The sequence below is a fragment of the Balaenoptera physalus genome (assembly GCF_965194825.1).
Source record: "Balaenoptera physalus genome assembly, chromosome: 2".
Taxonomy (NCBI): domain Eukaryota; kingdom Metazoa; phylum Chordata; class Mammalia; order Artiodactyla; family Balaenopteridae; genus Balaenoptera; species Balaenoptera physalus.
In genome coordinates, this window is record NC_138883.1 from 98,316,371 (window position 1) to 98,336,164 (window position 19,794).

At 37.1% G+C, this 19,794-nt stretch overlaps 1 protein-coding gene, 1 long non-coding RNA gene and 1 pseudogene across 13 annotated transcripts in view; 2 read left to right on the forward strand and 1 right to left on the reverse strand.

Moving 5' to 3' along the window:
- The window catches only part of ATOSA (atos homolog A), an 85,555-nt gene that overhangs the window by 23,368 nt on the left and 42,393 nt on the right, over positions 1–19,794 (reverse strand). For 10 of the 11 annotated variants that reach the window (XR_014258508.1, XM_082445440.1, XM_082445445.1 and 7 more), the window contains exons 2-3: positions 1,408–1,592; positions 232–434 (exon numbers count right to left, since the gene is read on the reverse strand). Coding sequence is in view for 10 of the 11 variants with exons in the window: in XM_082445440.1 (XP_082301566.1) it covers positions 232–434; positions 1,408–1,592 (388 nt within the window). In the remaining variant the exon portion in view is untranslated. The remainder of the gene's footprint in view (positions 1–231; positions 435–1,407; positions 1,593–19,794) is intronic. The other variant, XM_082445437.1, reaches the window with a different exon arrangement.
- LOC309654339 overlaps positions 1–19,794 on the forward strand; it is a 1,078,238-nt gene that overhangs the window by 5,229 nt on the left and 1,053,215 nt on the right. The window lies entirely within an intron of this gene.
- On the forward strand, positions 11,604–12,625 carry LOC309653993 (histone H3.3A pseudogene; annotated as a pseudogene). Its single transcript has one exon. The product of its transcript is annotated as a histone H3.3A pseudogene (transcript).

The following is a 19,794-nucleotide window of genomic DNA, read 5'->3' on the forward strand; positions in this document are numbered from 1 at the left end:
ATGACTAAATTTTAGAAAGATAAAAGCTGAAATAAACATATCACTCAGGATATGTGCGTTCAAGAGTATAGGAGTGCATTTACCAGTGTCACCTGAAGTCACATAAGTACTAAATATGTAAATTTTACTACATAGAGGGACTCAAAGATATGATATATTATTAAAATAATTTATATAAAGTAATGGAAAACCTGATTTACAAAGGACAACTTCAAACTCAGTTCAACTTACTGTCGAGGAACTGGCTCCAATATCCATCTTTCTAATAATAACGCATCTTGCTTAATTGCAGGATCATTTAGATCAATCCCTTCTGTGGTGGGCCCGTCGTCACTGTAGCAGCAATCTGGTAGTAGCATCACTTCCACCATGATTGGAAGGTTATTCTTCCACAATAATGCGACCTCAGACCTAGTTCGTCGGGCTTGGCGACACTTGGAGAAGATGGAGATAAGCAAAATGGCTTAAGAGCCCACCCAATTTTATATTTAAATTTGAAAAGTATAATTGTAAAGCAGACATCTGTATGAAAATGAGTTGCCTATTGCAGGGCTCAGCTCAGGCTTGTCTGCCTATTTAGGTTTCCTCATTAAACAATGCATCAGCACTAGGAGCTCTAGAGTGTGGGGATTAGTAGCAAACAACAATTATGATGCAAATTTTCTTGGGGGAGGATATCTTTGCTCTACTTTGTGGAAAAAAACTGCCATGCCCAACGTCTGACAGGCCTCAAGATGGCCCAGCCTCGCCTCATTTGTTAATTACATCATCATTAATTACAGAGGAAAGATTCATTCTAAGAGCAAAATATTAAAAACTTATTTTCATTAAACACTCAAAGTAGACAAGATTTTAGAAGTTTAAAATTTTGGACTACAGTTAAGAGACTAACTGGGAGAAAAATCCTTACAGCAAATTATACGCTACATACCAAAATAAATATTTTTAACAGTATTATACAAAAACATTAATGATAGCAAAAAGTATCCTCCCATTAAAAAGGGGAGGGATATAAGAGGGAAAGTGATTAATGTGGGGGAAATAATTATGAACATCAATCTACTAAATAAACAAGAACACAAAGTTGATGAACCGGGGCTGAGACTAAAACTAAAGAAAAGCTAATTCATAGTAACAAAGATAATCTTAAATCTGGTGTGTGTGGAGGCAGGTATGAAACTGGCTGCCCACCTGCCTGCTGATGGAAAAGCTACCTACTGTGGCCTTTTAGAGCCTTGTTTACGAGCCAAAATTATTAGCTGCGGTTCAGGATTAGTATTTCTTCTTTATGTTGTGACCAATTTTATACTTAAATGTGAACATTATAATTGTGATTTAACAAAGTTAATGACAGAATTTAAACAGGTTTATATAAAAGATAAAAAGCATTCAAAACACAATTCTCACCTGGGCCAGCTTATCACTACATTCATGTTTGCTAGTTACTGGGTAACAGGACTGTGCTGGAGGGCAATGGAAACTTTCCGTCCGACCTTTAACAGAACATTCAGGTGTTCGTCCTTCTGTTATTAACAAGGCCAGAGAGACCAAGAACTCCTCTGCATCATATTCAAAATATTCATCCAGACTATCTGGTATCAAAAAAAAAGAAAGAAAGAAAGATGGGTCCTTGCTTTAAGGTATTCTTGACAAGAACTCATTTTTTTTTTTTAACATCTTTATTGGAGTATAATTGCTTTACAAGAACTCATTTTTTTATGTCTAAAATAACTAATGCCATAGCCCAAATTCAAGTATATTCACTAACAAAGAGTGAAAAGAGAATAAAAGTGAGGCAATTAAAATACAGTAAACTCTTGGTACTTCCCTGGTGGCGCAGTGGTTAAGAATCCACCTGCCAGTGCAGAGGACACAGGTTCAAGCCCTGGTCCGGGAAGATCCCACATGCCACGGAGCAACGAAGCCCGTGCACCACAACTACTGAGCCTGAACTCTAGAGCCCCTGAGCCACAACTACTGAAGCCCACGCTCCTAGAGCCTGTGCTCTGCGACAAGAGAAGCCACTGCAATGAGAAGCCCGCGCACCACAATGAAGAGTAGCCCCTCCTCACCGCAACTAGAGAAAGCCCGTACGCAGAAACAAAGACCCAATGCAGCCAAAATAAATAAATAAACTTATAAAAAAAAAAAAACTAATAAACTCTTAATTCACAAGGTACAGAAGTCAGATGATGATGGATAATTCAAAATTTCATTTAAGACAAAGCTGATTAAAATTATGGCATAAAATTGTTTTTATGTAAACTTCAATTAAAATGTTTAAGATTTAGGAATACATTTTATAATCTTTTAGATAGTGATATTTTTGGACCTCAAATACAATAGTTTTCACACACAAAACTTCGCCAATAGCCAAAAGGTCAAAATGTCTTATTAGGTCATATAAATATTTTCAGCTGTCTTATTACTGTTATTAAATATTAGAAAAAGAGGCAGATACAAATGTATGTTTCTCCCTTTCTCTCCCTCTCCCTTCCTTAACTAGTTCCTTGTTCTTACAGCCCTAATTCTGTGATGTGGACACTCACAGCCACAGGGTCCTTCTCTTTCCTTGCTATGCAGTGATAGTAGTTTCAGAGGAAGAAATTTTATAATTATTCAACAGGAGATGCAAGCCTGTATTGCAATATATGAAGTGTGATATTTTTTGGTTACTAGGCAGTTCCAAACAATCTAACCTGCAGATGTTTCACTTAGATATATTAAATTTAAAAATTTTCACAAGTCCTCCAATTTTAAAAGCACGGTTAGTTTTTGTTTTTTTTTAATTAATTAATTTATTTATTTATTTTTGGCTGTGTTGGGTCTTCGTTTCTGTGTGAGGGCTTTCTCTAGTTGCGGCAAGTGGGGGCCACTCTTTTTTTTTTTTTTTTTTTTTTAATTTATTTATTTATTTTTGGCTGTGTTGGGTCTTCGTTTCTGTGCGAGGGCTTTCTCCAGTTGCGGCGAGCGGGGGCCACTCTTCATTGCGGTGCGCGGGCCTCTCACTGTTGCGGCCTCTCGTTGCAGAGCACAGGCTCCAGACGCGCAGGCTCAGTAATTGTGGCTCACGGGCCCAGTTGCTCCACGGCATGTGGGATCTTCCCAGACCAGGGCTCTAACCCGTGTCCCCTGCATTGGCAGGCAGATTCTCAACCACTGCGCCACCAGGGAAGCCCATGGTTAGTTTTTAAAACTGTTAACCTGCTATGCAGGTTGGACATGCATGCATGTGTACATTCACACACGAAATTCAATTTATAGTGCAAACTTGAAAAGGTTGCTTTCTCTTATCTCTGCCAGCTAAGCAACACATATTTTAAGTGCCTAGCACACTGTAGTAGGTGACAAGGGGACACAAAGTTGTACTGCACATAGCTACTAGCTTCAAAGGATTTGATTCAGAGATGATTTTTTAAAACAACAGAACACTGAAGCATATAATAAATTCCAAAGAAGTTCAGATAACAGTGGTAAAATTTTGCCAAAGAGGTAGATGTTAAGCTGAACCATGAGAGAGAAAGTGCAACTTGAGTGGAGCATTTGTACCAAAAAAGTGTAGAAAAGGCAGGACTGGAGCCTGATTGTGAATAGCCTTGAAGAGTATGACGACGAGTGCCTATTTCTAGCCTCAGGAAGGCTTATCAGGAAAAGAAGGAGTCTTGAGAGCCAACTTGATTGAGCTGGTATTTTAATACCATTCAGTCCCTAAAATGACCATTTGCAACATATAAAACAACAGCCTGCACTTAGTAATGTTAGGCATTGCCAGTTCTCACTACTTTCTATACATTAACTCATTTACTCCTCAAAGCAGCTCTAGAAGGGACTATTACCACCATTTTTATAGATAACCGAAGCATAGAGAGGTTAAATAACTTGCCCAAGATCACCCAGCTAGGAAGTTGCAAAGTTGAAATTTGAACCTACATAGGTCTGGTTCTAGAATCTGAGTCCCTAACTACCCCATGCATGCTTTCTTTCACTGTGGCTACAAATTTTGCCTTTATATACTTTAATAGATGTTTGTAAAAATATAAATAATGTATATTCAACATATATTTTAACAATATATTTTGGAATATTGTGGTACAGGATTTGTTTCCAGGAAAAGGACCGTAATTTATAATAATGTGCCAAACTGGGGAAAAAAAAAAGAGGTCTCAACTTTCAACTTTCCTCCAGGAACCAATTAGGTCATAAGCCAAGGGTCTCCTGTGGTCTCCTGGGACTCACTGATTTAAATCATGGTGTCCTTCAGACGGAAGCAAAAGACATAAAAAGAAATCCATTCAGACCTTTCTCTGATGGTTCTGTGGGTTTTCAAGGCTAGCTCAGGCTTGCCATGGGCTGGCTACATGGGATGATTTTAGCTCCCGGGAGATTTCTCTGGGCTCATCCTTTTCCCTCTCTCAGACTGTGGGGTAATCCTGGAGAGTTAAGAATTGTGGCAGAGCAGTGGCTCTTACGCTATGGAATGCTGAATGACGTCAAGATGTCAGTTACTCCATGTGAGTACCAAGGATGGTTCACAGCCTAAGTAATGTCTCATATATATTTGGCACTATTTTTTTTTAATTATAATTTATCTCCAAAACCCTAGCAGGATATCCATTGACAGATGAATGGATAAAGAAGACGTGGTATATATATAATACAATGGAATATTACTGAGCCATTAAAAAGAATGAAATAATGCCACCTGCAGCAACATGGATGGACCTGGAGATATCATACTAAGTGAAGTAAGTCAGAGAGAGAAAGACAAATATCATATGGTATCACTTATATGCAGAATCTAAAAAAAAAATGATACAAATGAACTTACTTACAAAACAGAAACAGACTTACAGACTTAGAGAATGAATTTATGGTTACCGAGGGGAAGGGTGGGGAGGGGGATAGATTGGGAGTTTGGAATTGACATGTACACACTGCTATATTTAAAATAGATAATTAATAAGGAGCTACTGTAAAAAAACAAAAAACAACAACCCTATCAGGAAATGGCTTACTCATATACTAGAAATTACCAAGTTTAAAGTGATAAAAGTTAAACTGTTACACATTGTAAAGCAACTATACTCCAATAAAAATTAATTTTAAAAAACTGTTACGTGATGACAACCTTTAGGAACTTGTCAGGAAAAATTTATGGGTGTCTGAATTTTAATAAATGAGAATACTAAATCACAGTAGTCATTAGAAAAGTTGCATTATTAAAATTTTGACAATTTCAATCTCTAAAACCTCTGCCATAGCGCAGAGTTTACTGTAGTAAAGAATATGACTAAGGAACTGGGAAATTTTATGTCATACTAAAGAAAATGCATTAGATACGACGATACTTTGAGGACATAGCTTACTCAAGAAATAAGGTATAATTTTTGGGTCTCTGAAAACAATTTACTCTTTACAAAAACAAAAAGTGATGCAAATCTAGACAAATATGGGCTGCTAAGGCTTACCTACTAGCTATACATTTTAAAAGAGAGAAATTATTTGATGTAAAACATAACTTTGAAAAGAACAGAAAGGATGTTATAAATTCTCACAGGCTATCAATGACAAATCATTAGAGAGTGGGAATTAATCAATCAAAACATAGCCCCTCTGCCCCCAAAACCTCAATGAGGATAGTGCTTACACCACAGTCTGACTAGAAGCCATGACCAGACTAGCTCCTTTTTTGTGGCACACTCTTCTGGCTCCGGAGTTCAGCCATCTTAAAGTTCTTCATCTGTTCTCTCCAACAAAAGAGGTTAATAATTTGGCCCCTGGGAAAACCTTAAACAATCAGAATGACCCATAGGTGAAACAGACTAACTTGGGAAGTAAATTCTTCATCACCAAGGGTGTTCACAAACAGACTGATAAACAATTGCCAGGGGTGTGGTTGAAGGGATTTAGCTGTCAAGTGGAAACTGAATTAGACTTGCAGTGGTTCTTTCAACCTTAAGAGTCTGTGAATCTCTGTTCTTCAGAAGTACTTCATAAAAAACCCAGGGGAGAGGGCAGAACCACCACTTCCTTCTTGGGAGGCCCTAACCAGGAGCCCCTCTGAATCAGAACTCATCATAAACACTTAATGGTGGTGTCTCTGGATCCTTGATTTAAAACAAAAACCTAGGATACTTCAAAGCTCTGTCTCAAGGAAACAGAAGAAGGTCCTTCCTACCATTGGGCTGCTGTATATACTGTTCAATTTACTTCTAAAGCCTGCCAAGGTAGTAGATTTCACCCCCCTCATATATGGAATAAAATGGCAAGAGAAGCATGAGAACACCTGGGGGATTGCCAAAAAGAAAGTTTCTCTAAAAATAATGTCCTTTCAAACTTATGATGGACAATCTAGTAATACGAATAAAAATTCTTCTGTGAATTTATTCCAATGAAATAACAGAACAAGTACACAGAGATGAATGTTGAAGGATATTTATTAAAATATGTTTATACCAGTCAAAAAAAATTGTAATCAACCTAAATGTCCAACAAAAAGGGACTGGTTAAATATACTGTGGTACAGTTTTATCTAAAATAATGATATAGATCTACTTTTGACAAGGAAAGATTATCTACACCATAAGTGAAACACAACTCTCAAAAGAATGTTATGATCATGTGTTTGTGGAATTACACATGCATAGAAAGATATACATGCAACAAAATATTATCAGTCCTATAAAGCAAACACACAAACACATAAACTAAATTTTAAATAAATTACTATCCTCTGACTGGCATTAGATAAATGATAAAGCCTATTAACTGAAAAATAATATGTAAATAAAAGAATTACATAGTGTCATATATTTTAATTAAGAGTTATTGTTTTGTAAAACCCCTGCTAAGGAGATCACAGTTTGGTTACTCAGTAGAGGAATTTGTGAAGACACACATAGGTAACAGCACACTGGTTCTGGTGTTGAAAAATTAGAACTTAGCAGTTTGAAACACTTTTCTGCTTTGCCTTCTTTCTTTTTTTTTCTCTTTACAAATAATCTTTTAAAAATAATTAGGTAAGAACTAGCATCTCATACTGATAATATGAGAAACATATGGATGAATCTGAGAAAGGGTGTTAAGAATTAGCAGAAGAGGTTATGCTCAGAGAATTGGACTCTCAGTTGATATTACCAGTATGTAGGTATGAAGATGGTGCTAAGTGCCATGCTGTAATTGCAAAAATTGAGAATAATTATGTAAATGCTTTATACTAACTGTTGAGGGATGGCTTTTCTGAGCAGATAACATTTCAGCCAAGGTCTGAACAAGGAACAAGCAATTCAAAAATCGGAGGAAAGAGCATTCTGAGCAGAGGGTCTAAGGTGACAATAAAGGAATAATGTCCCAGGAACTAAAAGAAGGTGAGTAAGGCTGGAATGGCAGTAGCAGAGAGAGAAAGTGGTAAGAACTATAGTTTAGAATGGTGGGCAGGGAGTACATCGCACAGGATTTTGAAGCTAGGGCAAGGAGTTTAGATTTTATCCTAAATGCAATGGGAAGTCACTGGAGGGTTTTAACTAGAGAAGTGACACGGTCTGATTTACATTTTTAAATGATCGCTCTGACTGCTATGTTGATAACAGAATAGGGGAAAAAGAATCAGAGTAGGTATACTAGTTAGGAGGTTGTTGTTTTCCAGGGTTGGGGATATAGTTTTGGGAATCATTGGCATTTGGATAGTATTTAGAGTGAAGAGTTACCTAGAAGCATGTAGAGGACATTCATGACAAAGGCCCGAGGCACTCTAAGAAGTAGAGATCTGTTAGAAGATGATGAACCAGCAAAAGGAGCTGGTATGTGTCAAGTATGGTATCATGGAAGCTGCAAGAAAAAAAAAGTTTCATGGAGGGCATGGCCAATGGTCTCAAACACTGGTGAGGTTTAATAAAATATAAACAAAGAAATGACCACTGTATTTGACAATAAGGAAGTCATTGGTGACTTTGACAATAGCGATCTCAGTAGGTGGTGATGATGGAAGATTAGATGTGACATACATTGTCAATTATTCTTAAGGGTACAGATGATAAATACAAAAGCCTACTTTCCTAGTCCTCTCTTAACACAATGGCCATTCATGTATCACAATATAAGTATTACACATGCAAAATCATCACTCATACAAAATTGTCTCCAAATGCCAAAAGGGAATAAGAGAAGTTCCCTTCTAAGTCTATGGTACAGGGACAGGAGATTCTCCCGCTTTATGGTCCTAAAATCCAGTCACTGAACAAGTCACTAACTTGTTCTTCAAATTTCTCTTGAAATTAAACCTTCCTTTTTAACCTCAAAACAGTTACCAAGGTAGATTCCTATTACTTTACACATCAATTACTACACCAGTCTCCTAGTTATGGTCTAGGACTCTAGGCCCTTTCTTATTCATCTTGCAACCTGATGCAGATTAATCTTCGTGAAAGCCATTCCATCACATTCCTCAAAGTTTTTCTGTTTGTTGTTTGTTTGTTTTATTGGCTCCCTAACTGCCTATTAAACCCAGTGTAAACTCTTAAGCCTGACATTAGGGCCAGGGCCACTGTACAGAGCCAGCTACTCTGGCTGGGCATTGCCAGATTCTGATGTGAACACTGCCTCTTGAAGTTATACACTGAGGTGACCCTGCTTAAGACTCCACCCACCTCTGGTTCTTAATCTCATCTTTTCCTGCTCTCTGTGTTCTACCCAAACTGCTGTCTATACCACGCTCTACTCATTTCCCACCCTGTACCACTGCTTTTTCTTTCTGTACTGCTAACTTTAGCCAACCCTCTCCCAACTGCAGGAACTTCCACAGTTACACTAACCCATCCATTTCTTTATAAAAATATTCTTAATATTTCATAGATGTTTATCTCCTAATGGGTTAAGTTCTACATACATTGAAATATTTTTGGTTTCTCATTTATATGTTCCAATCTCATAGGTATGTGTTGAGTGTTTCTGTTTTAAGTGACAATTGTAAAGGACCTTAGAAATCATGTGGCCTAATCTACCTTACTTCCAGATGAAGAGAGTAAGGTAAAAAGACATTAACTTTCTTGCTCAAAGCTGTATGCATACTGCTGCACACTGGAATCCAGGTTTCTTCATTCCTAGTGCAACTTGATTTATACACCATGAGAAGTCTTTAAGCAGCGAATAAAAGACAAAGTTGACTTTAATGACAAGTGCAAAAAATAGTGGCTGTGGCTATAAATGAAAGCAACTTTATATCTGCACTATTATTTTATTAATACTAGTGACACATAAATATTTCCACTGTCAGAAGAGTACCTTCAAACACAAAAATATTCTTTGTTTTTGTTAGCCAACAACAAAGCTTAAACTGAATTTTTAAAAAATCCTCAGCACTCTATTATGAAAAAGGCCAGTGATCTGTAAACAAACTTATCACGGACTGACTTTTAAAAGCAGCTTTCTAGACTTATGTGTGGTTTAAATTCAACCAAGTATTTCTGCTGTACATCTACATTATACAGTAACCACCAAAATTCAAAATTATGATTAAAACAATGAATATTCTGAGGTTCTATCTGAAAAACAAAGTCATGTGTATGTTTTTATAATAATCTAGCTCTTTGAAAATTGGCTATAAATTTTAATTGTCACATAATACAAACATTCAGTTAAACAAAGATGATCATTATCATCTTGAGTTGTGGAGTGTTTTATCAAGTGCTTCCTCATCTTAATTCTCATGATGTAGCATAAAGTAACAGTTAAGAACATGAACTGTGAGGTCAGGCAAACAGTTCTGCTACTTGCTAGTTGTTTGGCTTTGTACAAGTTATAGTGATACAAACTCTCTTTGCCTTAGTTTTTAAAAAATCTACTAAATGGCAATAATAATAGTATTGACCTTCAGAGGGTAGTTAATAGGTTGTTATTTGTAAAATATTTAGAATATTGCCTGGCACATAGTGAGCACCATACTGTTTCTTTTTTCTTTTATTTTCCATCTAACGTTTCTTAAATTTAAAATAAAAATAGGGACTTCCCTGGTGGTGCAGTGGTTAAGAATCCTCCTGCCAATGCAGGGGACATGGGTTCGAGCCCTGGTCCAGGAAGACCCCACTTGCTATGGCTCAACTGAGCCCGCGAGCCACAAGTACTGAGCCTGCGTGCCACAACTACTGAAGCCCGCACGCCTAGAGGCTGTGCTCCACAACAAGAGAAGCCACCACAATGAGAAGCCCGCACACTGCAAGGAAGACCCAACATAGCCATAAATAAATAAATAAATTTATTTAAAAAAGTAAAATAAAACAAAAATAAATGTGATGGCATAGGTTTTTCTCTCATTTTACAGATGAGAAAACTAAATTTGTAAAATCATTTGCCCAAGGTCACAAACATTATCAGTAAGTAGAGAACCATCTGTAGGAGCCCACTTTCCACTACCAATAGTTCTTAATAATGCTCAATTATGAAAGTTCATTCTTATTTTTCATTTCACACAAAAAAGACTCATATTTAGGGTAGAGGTTACCCTAACAACTCAGGGCATAGATTCTAGAAAGCTCTTCAGATAGACATATCTTCAAGGATTCCTGGTATTAAAAGAATTTGGACAGCTATTCCTTTCTCTCCTTATGTCTCCCTAGTTTAAAGGTTTCTCAATTTAGATATCATGGAAAAGGTCTGGATCATGCAGTTCCAGAAAGAGCAAGAGGATATCCCACTTAGAAACATTATCCTTATAATGCTTGGCAAAACTGTACAATTACATCTGCTCATAAATAAAATATTTCAATGTTCTGCTTTGTGCATTCAAAACCACTTAGAGTTTATTAAAACCAAGCTTGGTCCCTCTGTCATCAAAGAAAAATAAGCAGCTTCTGTGGGCAAAACTACAGGGGATAAGTTAAAAAGTGGGGCAAGGTGGGGGGAGTCTTGGCTTTTGTATAGAATTCAGGAGTTAAAGAACTCAAAGGAACCTTCAAGAGTATGTATTTTCATTAATCTATAGATGAAGAAATTGGACTTCAGAGAGTAAAGTGACAGCTCAGACACACAGAGCAACATAATGGTAAAGTGAGGCCTTAAATCAAGATCTCCTATGTATATAAAATGTTAAAAATCTGAGGACTTATTTCCAAGTCTCATCCAGTGTGCCTACCTAAACTCTACTCCCCAGTTAGTCCAATTCCAATTCTGGCTCAGGAAAGAATAATGGATGGAGACTCAGCCTCAGGTATTTGTTGGCTTGGTATCAAGGTCATTCTTACAGCTCATTCTGTATTGGTTATCTAGCCTGTGAATGTTGATTCTGGTCCTTACTGTAAAACATCTTGATGTCTAATTCCCAATCTCTGTTTTCCTTTGAATTCTAACTGGACTTTGCAGTTTATATGGTTACTATTCTGCAATCTTGACAGAATTTTCTTTGTTTCTCTGCTCATGCAACCACTCTGAACCCTACTTCTCACCACTGAGACATGAGGTGCTTACCTATCTCAGGATTGTTTCCTCAACATCTGTTATATCTGATAGGGATTCCTATATGCCATGGCTACCCAAACTAAACCTGACACTCTGAAAGCTGCAAAAGAAGAGTTGTGAATGGCTTTTTTCAATTGTGTTCGCTGCCGCCGCCGCGCCGCCTCTCGCTCGCTGAGCTCCAGCCGAAGGAGAAGGGGGGTAAGTAAGGAGGTCTCTATACCATGGCTCGTACAAAGCAGACTGCCCGCAAATCGACCGGTGGTAAAGCACCGAGGAAGGAACTGGCTACAAAAGCCGCTCGCAAGAGTGCGCCCTCTACTGGAGCGGTGAAGAAACCTCATCGTTACAGGCCTGGTACCGTGGCACTCCGTGAAATTAGACGTTATCAGAAGTCCACTGAACTTCTGATTCGCAAACTTCCCTTCCAGCGTCTGGTGCGGGAAATTGCTCAGGACTTCAAAACAGATCTGCGCTTCCAGAGTGCAGCTATTGGTGCTTTGCAGGAGGCAAGTGAGGCCTATCTGGTTGGCCTTTTTGAAGACACCAACCTGAGTGCTATCCATGCCAAACGTGTAACAATTATGCCAAAAGACATCCAGCTAGCACGCCGCATACGTGGAGAACGTGCTTAAGAATCCACTTTGATGGGAAACATTTCATTCTTAAAAAAAAAAAAAAAAAAAAATCTTTTCCTGTTATTGGTAGTTCTGAACGTTAGATTTTTTTTTTCCCCCCCCGTGGGGTCAAAAGGTACCTAAGTATATGATTGCAGGTGGAAAAATGGGGGACAGAAATCAGGTACTGGCAGTTTTTCCATTTTCATTTGTGTGTGAATTTTTAATATAAATGCGGGGACATAAAGCATTAATGCAAGTCAAAATGTTTCAGTGAACAAGTTTCAGCAGTTCTACTTTATAACAATTATAAATAAACCTGTTAAATTTTTCTGGACAATGCCAGCATTTGGATTTTTTTAAAACAAGTAAATTTCTTATTGACTGCAACTAAATGGTGTTTGTAGCATTTTTATCATACAGTAGATTCCATCCATTCACTATACTTTTCTAACTGAGTTGTCCTATATGCAAGTACATGTTTTTAATGTTGTCTGTCTTCTGTGCTGTTCCTGTAAGTTTGCTATTAAAATACATTAAACTATAAAAAAAAAAAAAAAAAAGAGTTGTGAATGAGTTGGAAAACCAAAGGGGGAAGGGAAACAGGGGTTAAAAACCTTAACTAAGGAGTACACTGTTACAAACTGTGTATTTTCCAATGGAGAAATTGAAAATCTGCCAACTTTTTTCTAGTCCCTGATTTCAGTTAAATTTCAACTCAGGTGGGAAGCAGACACAGAGGGAAATCCTCTCATAAGCTTCATGTGTTCCTACTGCAATTATTACTCTACTCTAATGGCCGACTGTCTCTAATTAGATTATAAACTCTAGGCATGCAGGAGCCAGGTCTAACACATCCATCATTCTCTTACCAGTGCCTAGGACAGTGCCTGGTGTATAGGAGATGCTCAATGAATACATAAGCAAAATGAAAGAGTGGTTAAAGTGTAGTTATTTAACTAATTAATAAGATCTCAGTTGCAGATCAACTTGAGATCTATGTTAAAGTATGACCAACTCTGAAGAATTCAGGTATTATAGGACAAGTGACCTCAGATTATTAGCCCTATAACAAATGGCAGGTTGAAGGTGCCAGGACATCAGGCAATGCACAAGAAGTTCTTTTAGCTTTTATTTTACTACTTTTTTTAAAAACAGAATTTAACTTATTCACACTGACATTTTAATAAAGAGTTGTTAAAACACACACACACACACACACACACACACACCACTAAAATGATTATATTCATGTATGTTCCTGGGCCTCAATCATCAGTATCTCAAGAGAATTTGTTTTCTACATTCCAATTTGACAGCCAGTTCTGCCATGTGATAGTGTATTCTCTAAAATGTTGAAAGCAGGTAATTTTTGAGGGTCAGATCTTGCAGATATCTTCACACTAAATCTCACAGAAACCAAAGGAAAAGCCTTGGCTAATTCTCTAATCACTAATTCTCTATCATTAACAATTAGCACAACTAGTATAACCAATGGAAATGGACTAAAGGAAGGCAGGCTTAGTGATTTGACAGGTGAGAATTAGGACTTTCAATTATTTTCAATGCTCCAAAATGTTTCTTAAGTTTTTCTAAAACTGCTCATGTTTGTAGACATTCTATCAGGCTCAGAACTGGTGTTTTGAAATTTTCATATATATACACAAAAATTTAATTATTGTGAACAAAATCAATACAAAATATTCATTCCATCATTCTTAGATATTTTAAGATTAATAGTATTTTCTAAAGCACTTTGAACTTCTTGAAACAAGGATCTAAATAACATTAAAAGCCATATAGTTCTAGTTCTAAAACTAAAAAAGAACATAAGAGAATTCTGGAAGCATAGAAGGTGCTCCTTTGATATGAGCTATGACAAGCCTGTGTACTCAGAACTCAGGCCGTACTGAGTTCCTATGTTCCCTAAATTACTTACAGTCAAGTAATAAGTACTAACCCTTTCCCACCTTTGCAAATATTGCATAATAAAAAACAGCAATCTCCTACCAATTTGAATTTGTTTACCACAACTATTAAATAAATTACAGTAACAAAAAATACAATGCTATGTAGTTTTTTAAAACACTATCATAGACTATAGTAAAACTTTTAAAAAGGCATATATTTTATGTCATTTAAACTGCTCAGATGATTATATTATAGATTAAAAGCTTGCATAACAAAGAAATATGGCATTTATGATGCCATATTTGATGGCATTTCCATCAAAATAATTTTTAACTAAAAGTGCTACATAGGCATAACACAAAAGAAAGAACTCTTTACAGTAGTAAAACAATTGGTGAGTTTATTTTAAAAAAATTCAATCTAATTTATGTAATACTTATTACTGAATTTTTCACCCAGTTGTTAGCAGATAGATATTTTCTAGGCACAGAAGAGTAAATAGAGTTCACCAGAAGCCAAGGAAGGTAAACCTTGTACTTCACACAATTCTGCAAGGCGACTCTTCCCAGAGGACTGTAATTGGCTGCCCTAACAGACATCTCCTTTTCCTCTACAGTCTTAATTCCCAACTACACAAAGCCTCTAATATGTAAGTGCCATCCACATTCCCCTCCTGGCTCCTTACCAATTCAACCACAGTAATTTGTGTGGAGATAAGGGAATTTTTAAAGAAAACAATCAGAAAAGAATAGAAGGATAAGTAACTAAGAATTGTGATCAAAATAAAGAGAAAAACAGGAGGAAAGGGACAGGGAGAAACAAAATAGACAAAGAGGAAAGAACAAACAGGAAAATAAGACGGGGCGGGGGGGGGGGGGGGCGGTGCGGGGGGACTATAAAAGGAAAAATAAAGTAAACAGAAGAAGAGTAGAGTTAGAGGACACTGAACAGATGAGGGAGGGAAAAACTTTTCAGGGGAGCCATCACTTTCTGTTCTAATGGTTCCTTAGGCTCTTTTCCTAAACTCCCATCTTTCAAACATTGCAAAGTAGGCCTCCCTGTCTTCTCACACATGTTCTACTAGCACCCCTAAAAGGAGCCCCAAATTTGTTAGTTAGTTGTATACCCACTGATTAAAAACATTTTAAAGTAGAAAAGGCCAATTCAATCTGGATTTTAGTTCACAATAGTATTCAAAAGGTACAGAGCTTCAATTTAGTGAGCATAAAATATTAACTGTAACCTAGGCAAGTTGCTCTCAATTATTTCTCTGGTATCTAAGAGATGATTTATTGTTTGATAACCATATTGCTTATAATAATTTTTCTGTTGGTTTTAGATAAATGATCTTAAAGATTAATTTTTCTAAAGGACACATAATATGCCAAAATTATAACTCTGAATTTTAAACCTGAAATATTAAAATTTTATGTTCTTCTATAGAACTGTGATGGTTCTAAACTGTGGCCTAACTTTGAGGAAAAAACTGGCTTTATGATCAAGTAGATGTAAATTCAAATACTGAGTGAATCTAGGCAAATTAAAATAATAATTCTTTGAGAAATTTCTGAGGAAAAAAAACCTCTGCCCTTTGATCTTTGGCATACCCTACTATGGTAGGAATTATCAAATTAAATTTCAGTTATTATTTAACCTTAAACAGCAAACCTCATGTGGTTGACAAATATTTATTTATTTATTTATTTATTGACAAATATTTAAAAACCCACTCTAAATTCACTGCTCTTTATGGTCAGAAGACATTCCTAGTAAAGTTTTCATACAAAGGGCCAGAATATAAATTAAGAAATTATTGATTTCAGGCTGTATTTCCTTCATAATGTATTTGATTCAAGGAAAGCCATGAAGCATAAAACCTTCCCATCTCCAGAAATGAAATGAGGTTACATACAACATAACTGATGGCCAAAGTGAAAATTAAAATTCATGTAAAGATCTGAAAATGAAATTAACCTTTAATAACTATTTTGTAACTGCAATATGTAAAACATTCACTGCAGAATTTGATTTTACTGTTTTCACAAAGACAGTAGGATCCAGTGAGGACAGTCCTGGGCAAGTTCAGGCATGTCACTTAATTTCTTCATTTATACAATGGTAATGGTAAGTGTCAGGGGAGAAAGGAACTTCTTCCCTTTACCTGGGTTGGGTCTCTGTACACAGGGAGAGCAGGACTTTACCACAACCCTTATCTTCCACCAAGGAACATACTGGGGAGAAACACATAATTTCTATATTCATCCATTTTATGAATTCTTCCACAAGGCCAGTAGGATGGCTGACATGACTGGTTTGATTTTGGTAGTCACTGTGTTATTTCCAGTCAAAATGGAGTAACAGGGACTTGATTTACCCACACACCTAAACCACGACAAAATACAAACAACTGTTTCCAGACACTGGACAACAGACAGTGTAAGACAGTGATCTCTGAGAGAAAAATAAACAGGTGAGCTCTACAACTGCCCAACTTTAAGGCCTGGAGAAAGTTTCCAGGCTGAAGGACAGGGAAGGAGAAGGCAGACAGAATCCAGCAGTCTCACTGAATCAAGCACAAAAGAACTAAGGGAAAGGGAGGGTAGGTGGCTAGAGTCACAGGGCAGAGTATCAGACAAGGGAGAGTAGCACAAAGAAGGTGAGCTCAGGAGAAATAGAGGAGTGAAAGAAAAAAACTGTCAACCTGGAATTCCTGAAAAACAAACAAACAAAAACCTTAGACCCAGAAAAGCTGAAACAAGTTTATCACCAACAGACCCTCACTACCAAAAATGGTAAAGGAAATCCTTCTGTCAGAAAGAAAATTAAACCATTTGAAAATCTGGATCTACACAAAGAGAACTGGAAATCATAAATATGTAGGTAAATAAAAAATAAATTTGTTCTTTGTTTTAAAATCAGTTTTAAATAGAACTGACTAAAGGAAACGTTGAAGTATTTGAAGGTAAACTGTGACAAGTTAATCATTGCATACTTTAAAGTAACTACTGAAAAAACAAACTAAACATACCCCCATAAAACTAATTATAATTAATAAGTTAACAAAGGAGATAAAATGGAATTATTCAAAAAAAAACCCAAAACTATCAATCCAAAAGAAGACAGAAAAAGAAGGATAAAGGAACAAAGACCAGATGGGACAAATAGAAAGCAAATAATAAGATGACAGATTTAATCCCATCCATATCAACAATAACCTAAAATGTGAATGGTCTAATTAAAAAGCAAGGTTTATCAGATTGGTTAAAAAAGCAAGACACAACTGCATACTACCTATAAGAAATCCATTTTTAATATAAAGACATAAATAAGCTAAAAGTGAGTGCTAACACTAGCCAAAAGAAAGCTGGAGTGGCTACAGTAATCAGATGAAACAGATTCCAGAGCAAATGATCTTGCAAGTGATAATGGTGGCCATTTCATAATGATAATGAGGCCAATCCATCAAGAGAGCATAACAGCCCTAAACGTTTACGTACCTAAGAAAATAGCTTCAACAAGTATAAAGTAAAAATGATAGAACTGTAAGAAGAAACAGACACATCCACAATTATATTTGAGATTTCAACACCCGCTTTTTCAATAATCAATAGAACAAGTAACAGAAAATCAGTAAGAACATAAAACTCTTGAACAGTACCATCAACTTGACCTAATTGGCATTTACATAACACTCCACTCAACAAAAGCAGAATACACATCTTTACTAGGTACACATACAACATTTACCAAGACAGACCATATTCTGGGCCACAAAACAAATCTCAATAAATTTAAATAGTTTTAAATCATCCAAAGTGTATTCTCCAACCATAATGGAATTAAATTAGAAGTCAGTAAGAGAAAGATAGCTGGAAAATCTCTAAATATTTTGGAAGTAAATAACTGGTGTGATTTCAATAGTCACTGGACCACCTCTTTACTCTGAAGTGAGGTTTCCAAGTTTATGGACTGAATTGTGTCCTGCCACACCTCCCCCCACATCCCCAAACTCATATGTTGAAGCCCTAACCTCCAATGTGACTGTATTCCGAGACTTGGCTTTTAGAAGGCAATTAATGTTAAATGAGGTCATCAGGGTGGGGCCGTAAACCAATAGGATTGGTGGCCTTACAGGAGTGGAAAAGAGAAATCTCTCTACCTCTCTTCCTTCCCCTCCCACCTCTCCCCTTTCCAAGCACATGCACCAAGGAAAGACCATAAGGGCTTCCCTGGTGGCACAGTGGTTAAGAATCCTCCTGCCAATGCAGGGGACACGGGTTCGAGCCCTGGTCCGGGAAGATCCCATATGCCGTGGAGCAACTAAGCCCGCACTCCACAACTACTGAGCCTGCTCTCTAGAGCCCAAGAGCCACAACTACTGAAGGCTGTGCACCTAAAGCCTGTGCTCTTCAACAAGAGAAGCCACCGCAATGAGAAGCCCATGCACCACAACGAAGAGTAGCCCCCACTCTCTGCAACTACAGAAAGCCTGCGTGCCACAACAAAGACCCAATGCAGCCAAAAATAAATAAATAAATTAATTAATTTTTTAAAAAAGGGAAGACCATATGACCACACATCAAGAAGGCGTCCATCTACAAGCCAGGAAGAGAACACTTACCAGAAACCAAATCAGCTGGCACCTTGATCTTAATACGTCCCAGCCTCCTTAACTGTGTGAAAATGAATTTCTGTTGATTAAGCCACTCAGTCTATGGTATTTTGTTATGGCAGCCCAACCTGACTAATACATCAAGGATAAAAGCCAGGAATCTGCCTCTATAGTTCCTGTTCTTTGCTGAAACTCAGAGGGTGTAGTCCTGCACCTTGCTCCAGATTTCTAGATAAGGCATGCTGGAGCCTGTGCCTAGAGCCTACATGTTCTCAATTAATAAAAGAGGGAGTAAAAATACCAGGCATAAATGGGTTTCCAGAATCCTTGCATTTGGAGAACCATAGGGTGCATGCCTGGTTTAATAAAGTGATACTCTATTTCTCATTCTATTGATACCATCAATCATGTGTGTATATACTTGCAGTTGGAAAGGAGAAATGGTGATTAGTACTATGAATCCCTAGCAATTATAACTATCCAACCATCTTACATAATTGTTGTGAGGATCAGAAGTGAGGTATGCCAAACACTGATTCATTAAATTAATCTTACTCAAAGGAAAAAAAAACCCTTCTGTTCGAGGGCGTGGCTACTTAATGAAGTCAAGGTGGGGGCAAGGGGACAAAACTGAGAAAAGAGTGAGGAATAAGGGGAAAAGAAAAACAAAAGTAATGATAAACCCATGTAGAATTCACGAAGTCCAACATCATATTCTACTCCCCCCTACTACCTATAACATCTCCAAACCCAAACCTGCTCTTTCTCTTGAGTTCCCTATATTGTCTAACATTATCGATGCTCAACTGCCCAAGCCAAAAACTTGGCAACGGAGTCCTATAAACGGCACCTCCTAAACAGTTCTAGCCACTTTTCTTCCTCACTCTAGGACCCCTACCTACACTACCAATGGCCATATGGGGACTTCCCTGGTGGTCCAGTGGTTAAGGCTCTGCGTTTCCACTGCAAGGAGCATGGGTTAGAACCCTGGTCAGGGAACTAAGATCCTGCATGTGGCATGGCGGCCAAAAAAATTAATAAATAAAAAAATAAAATAAAGAAACCATTAAAAAAATACATACTTAAAAAATGGCCATATGTTACACACTAGTGTGTATAAAATAGATAACCAACAAGGACCTACTGTACAGCACAGCGAACTATACCCAATATTATGTAATAACCTATAAGGGAAAAGAATCTGAAAAA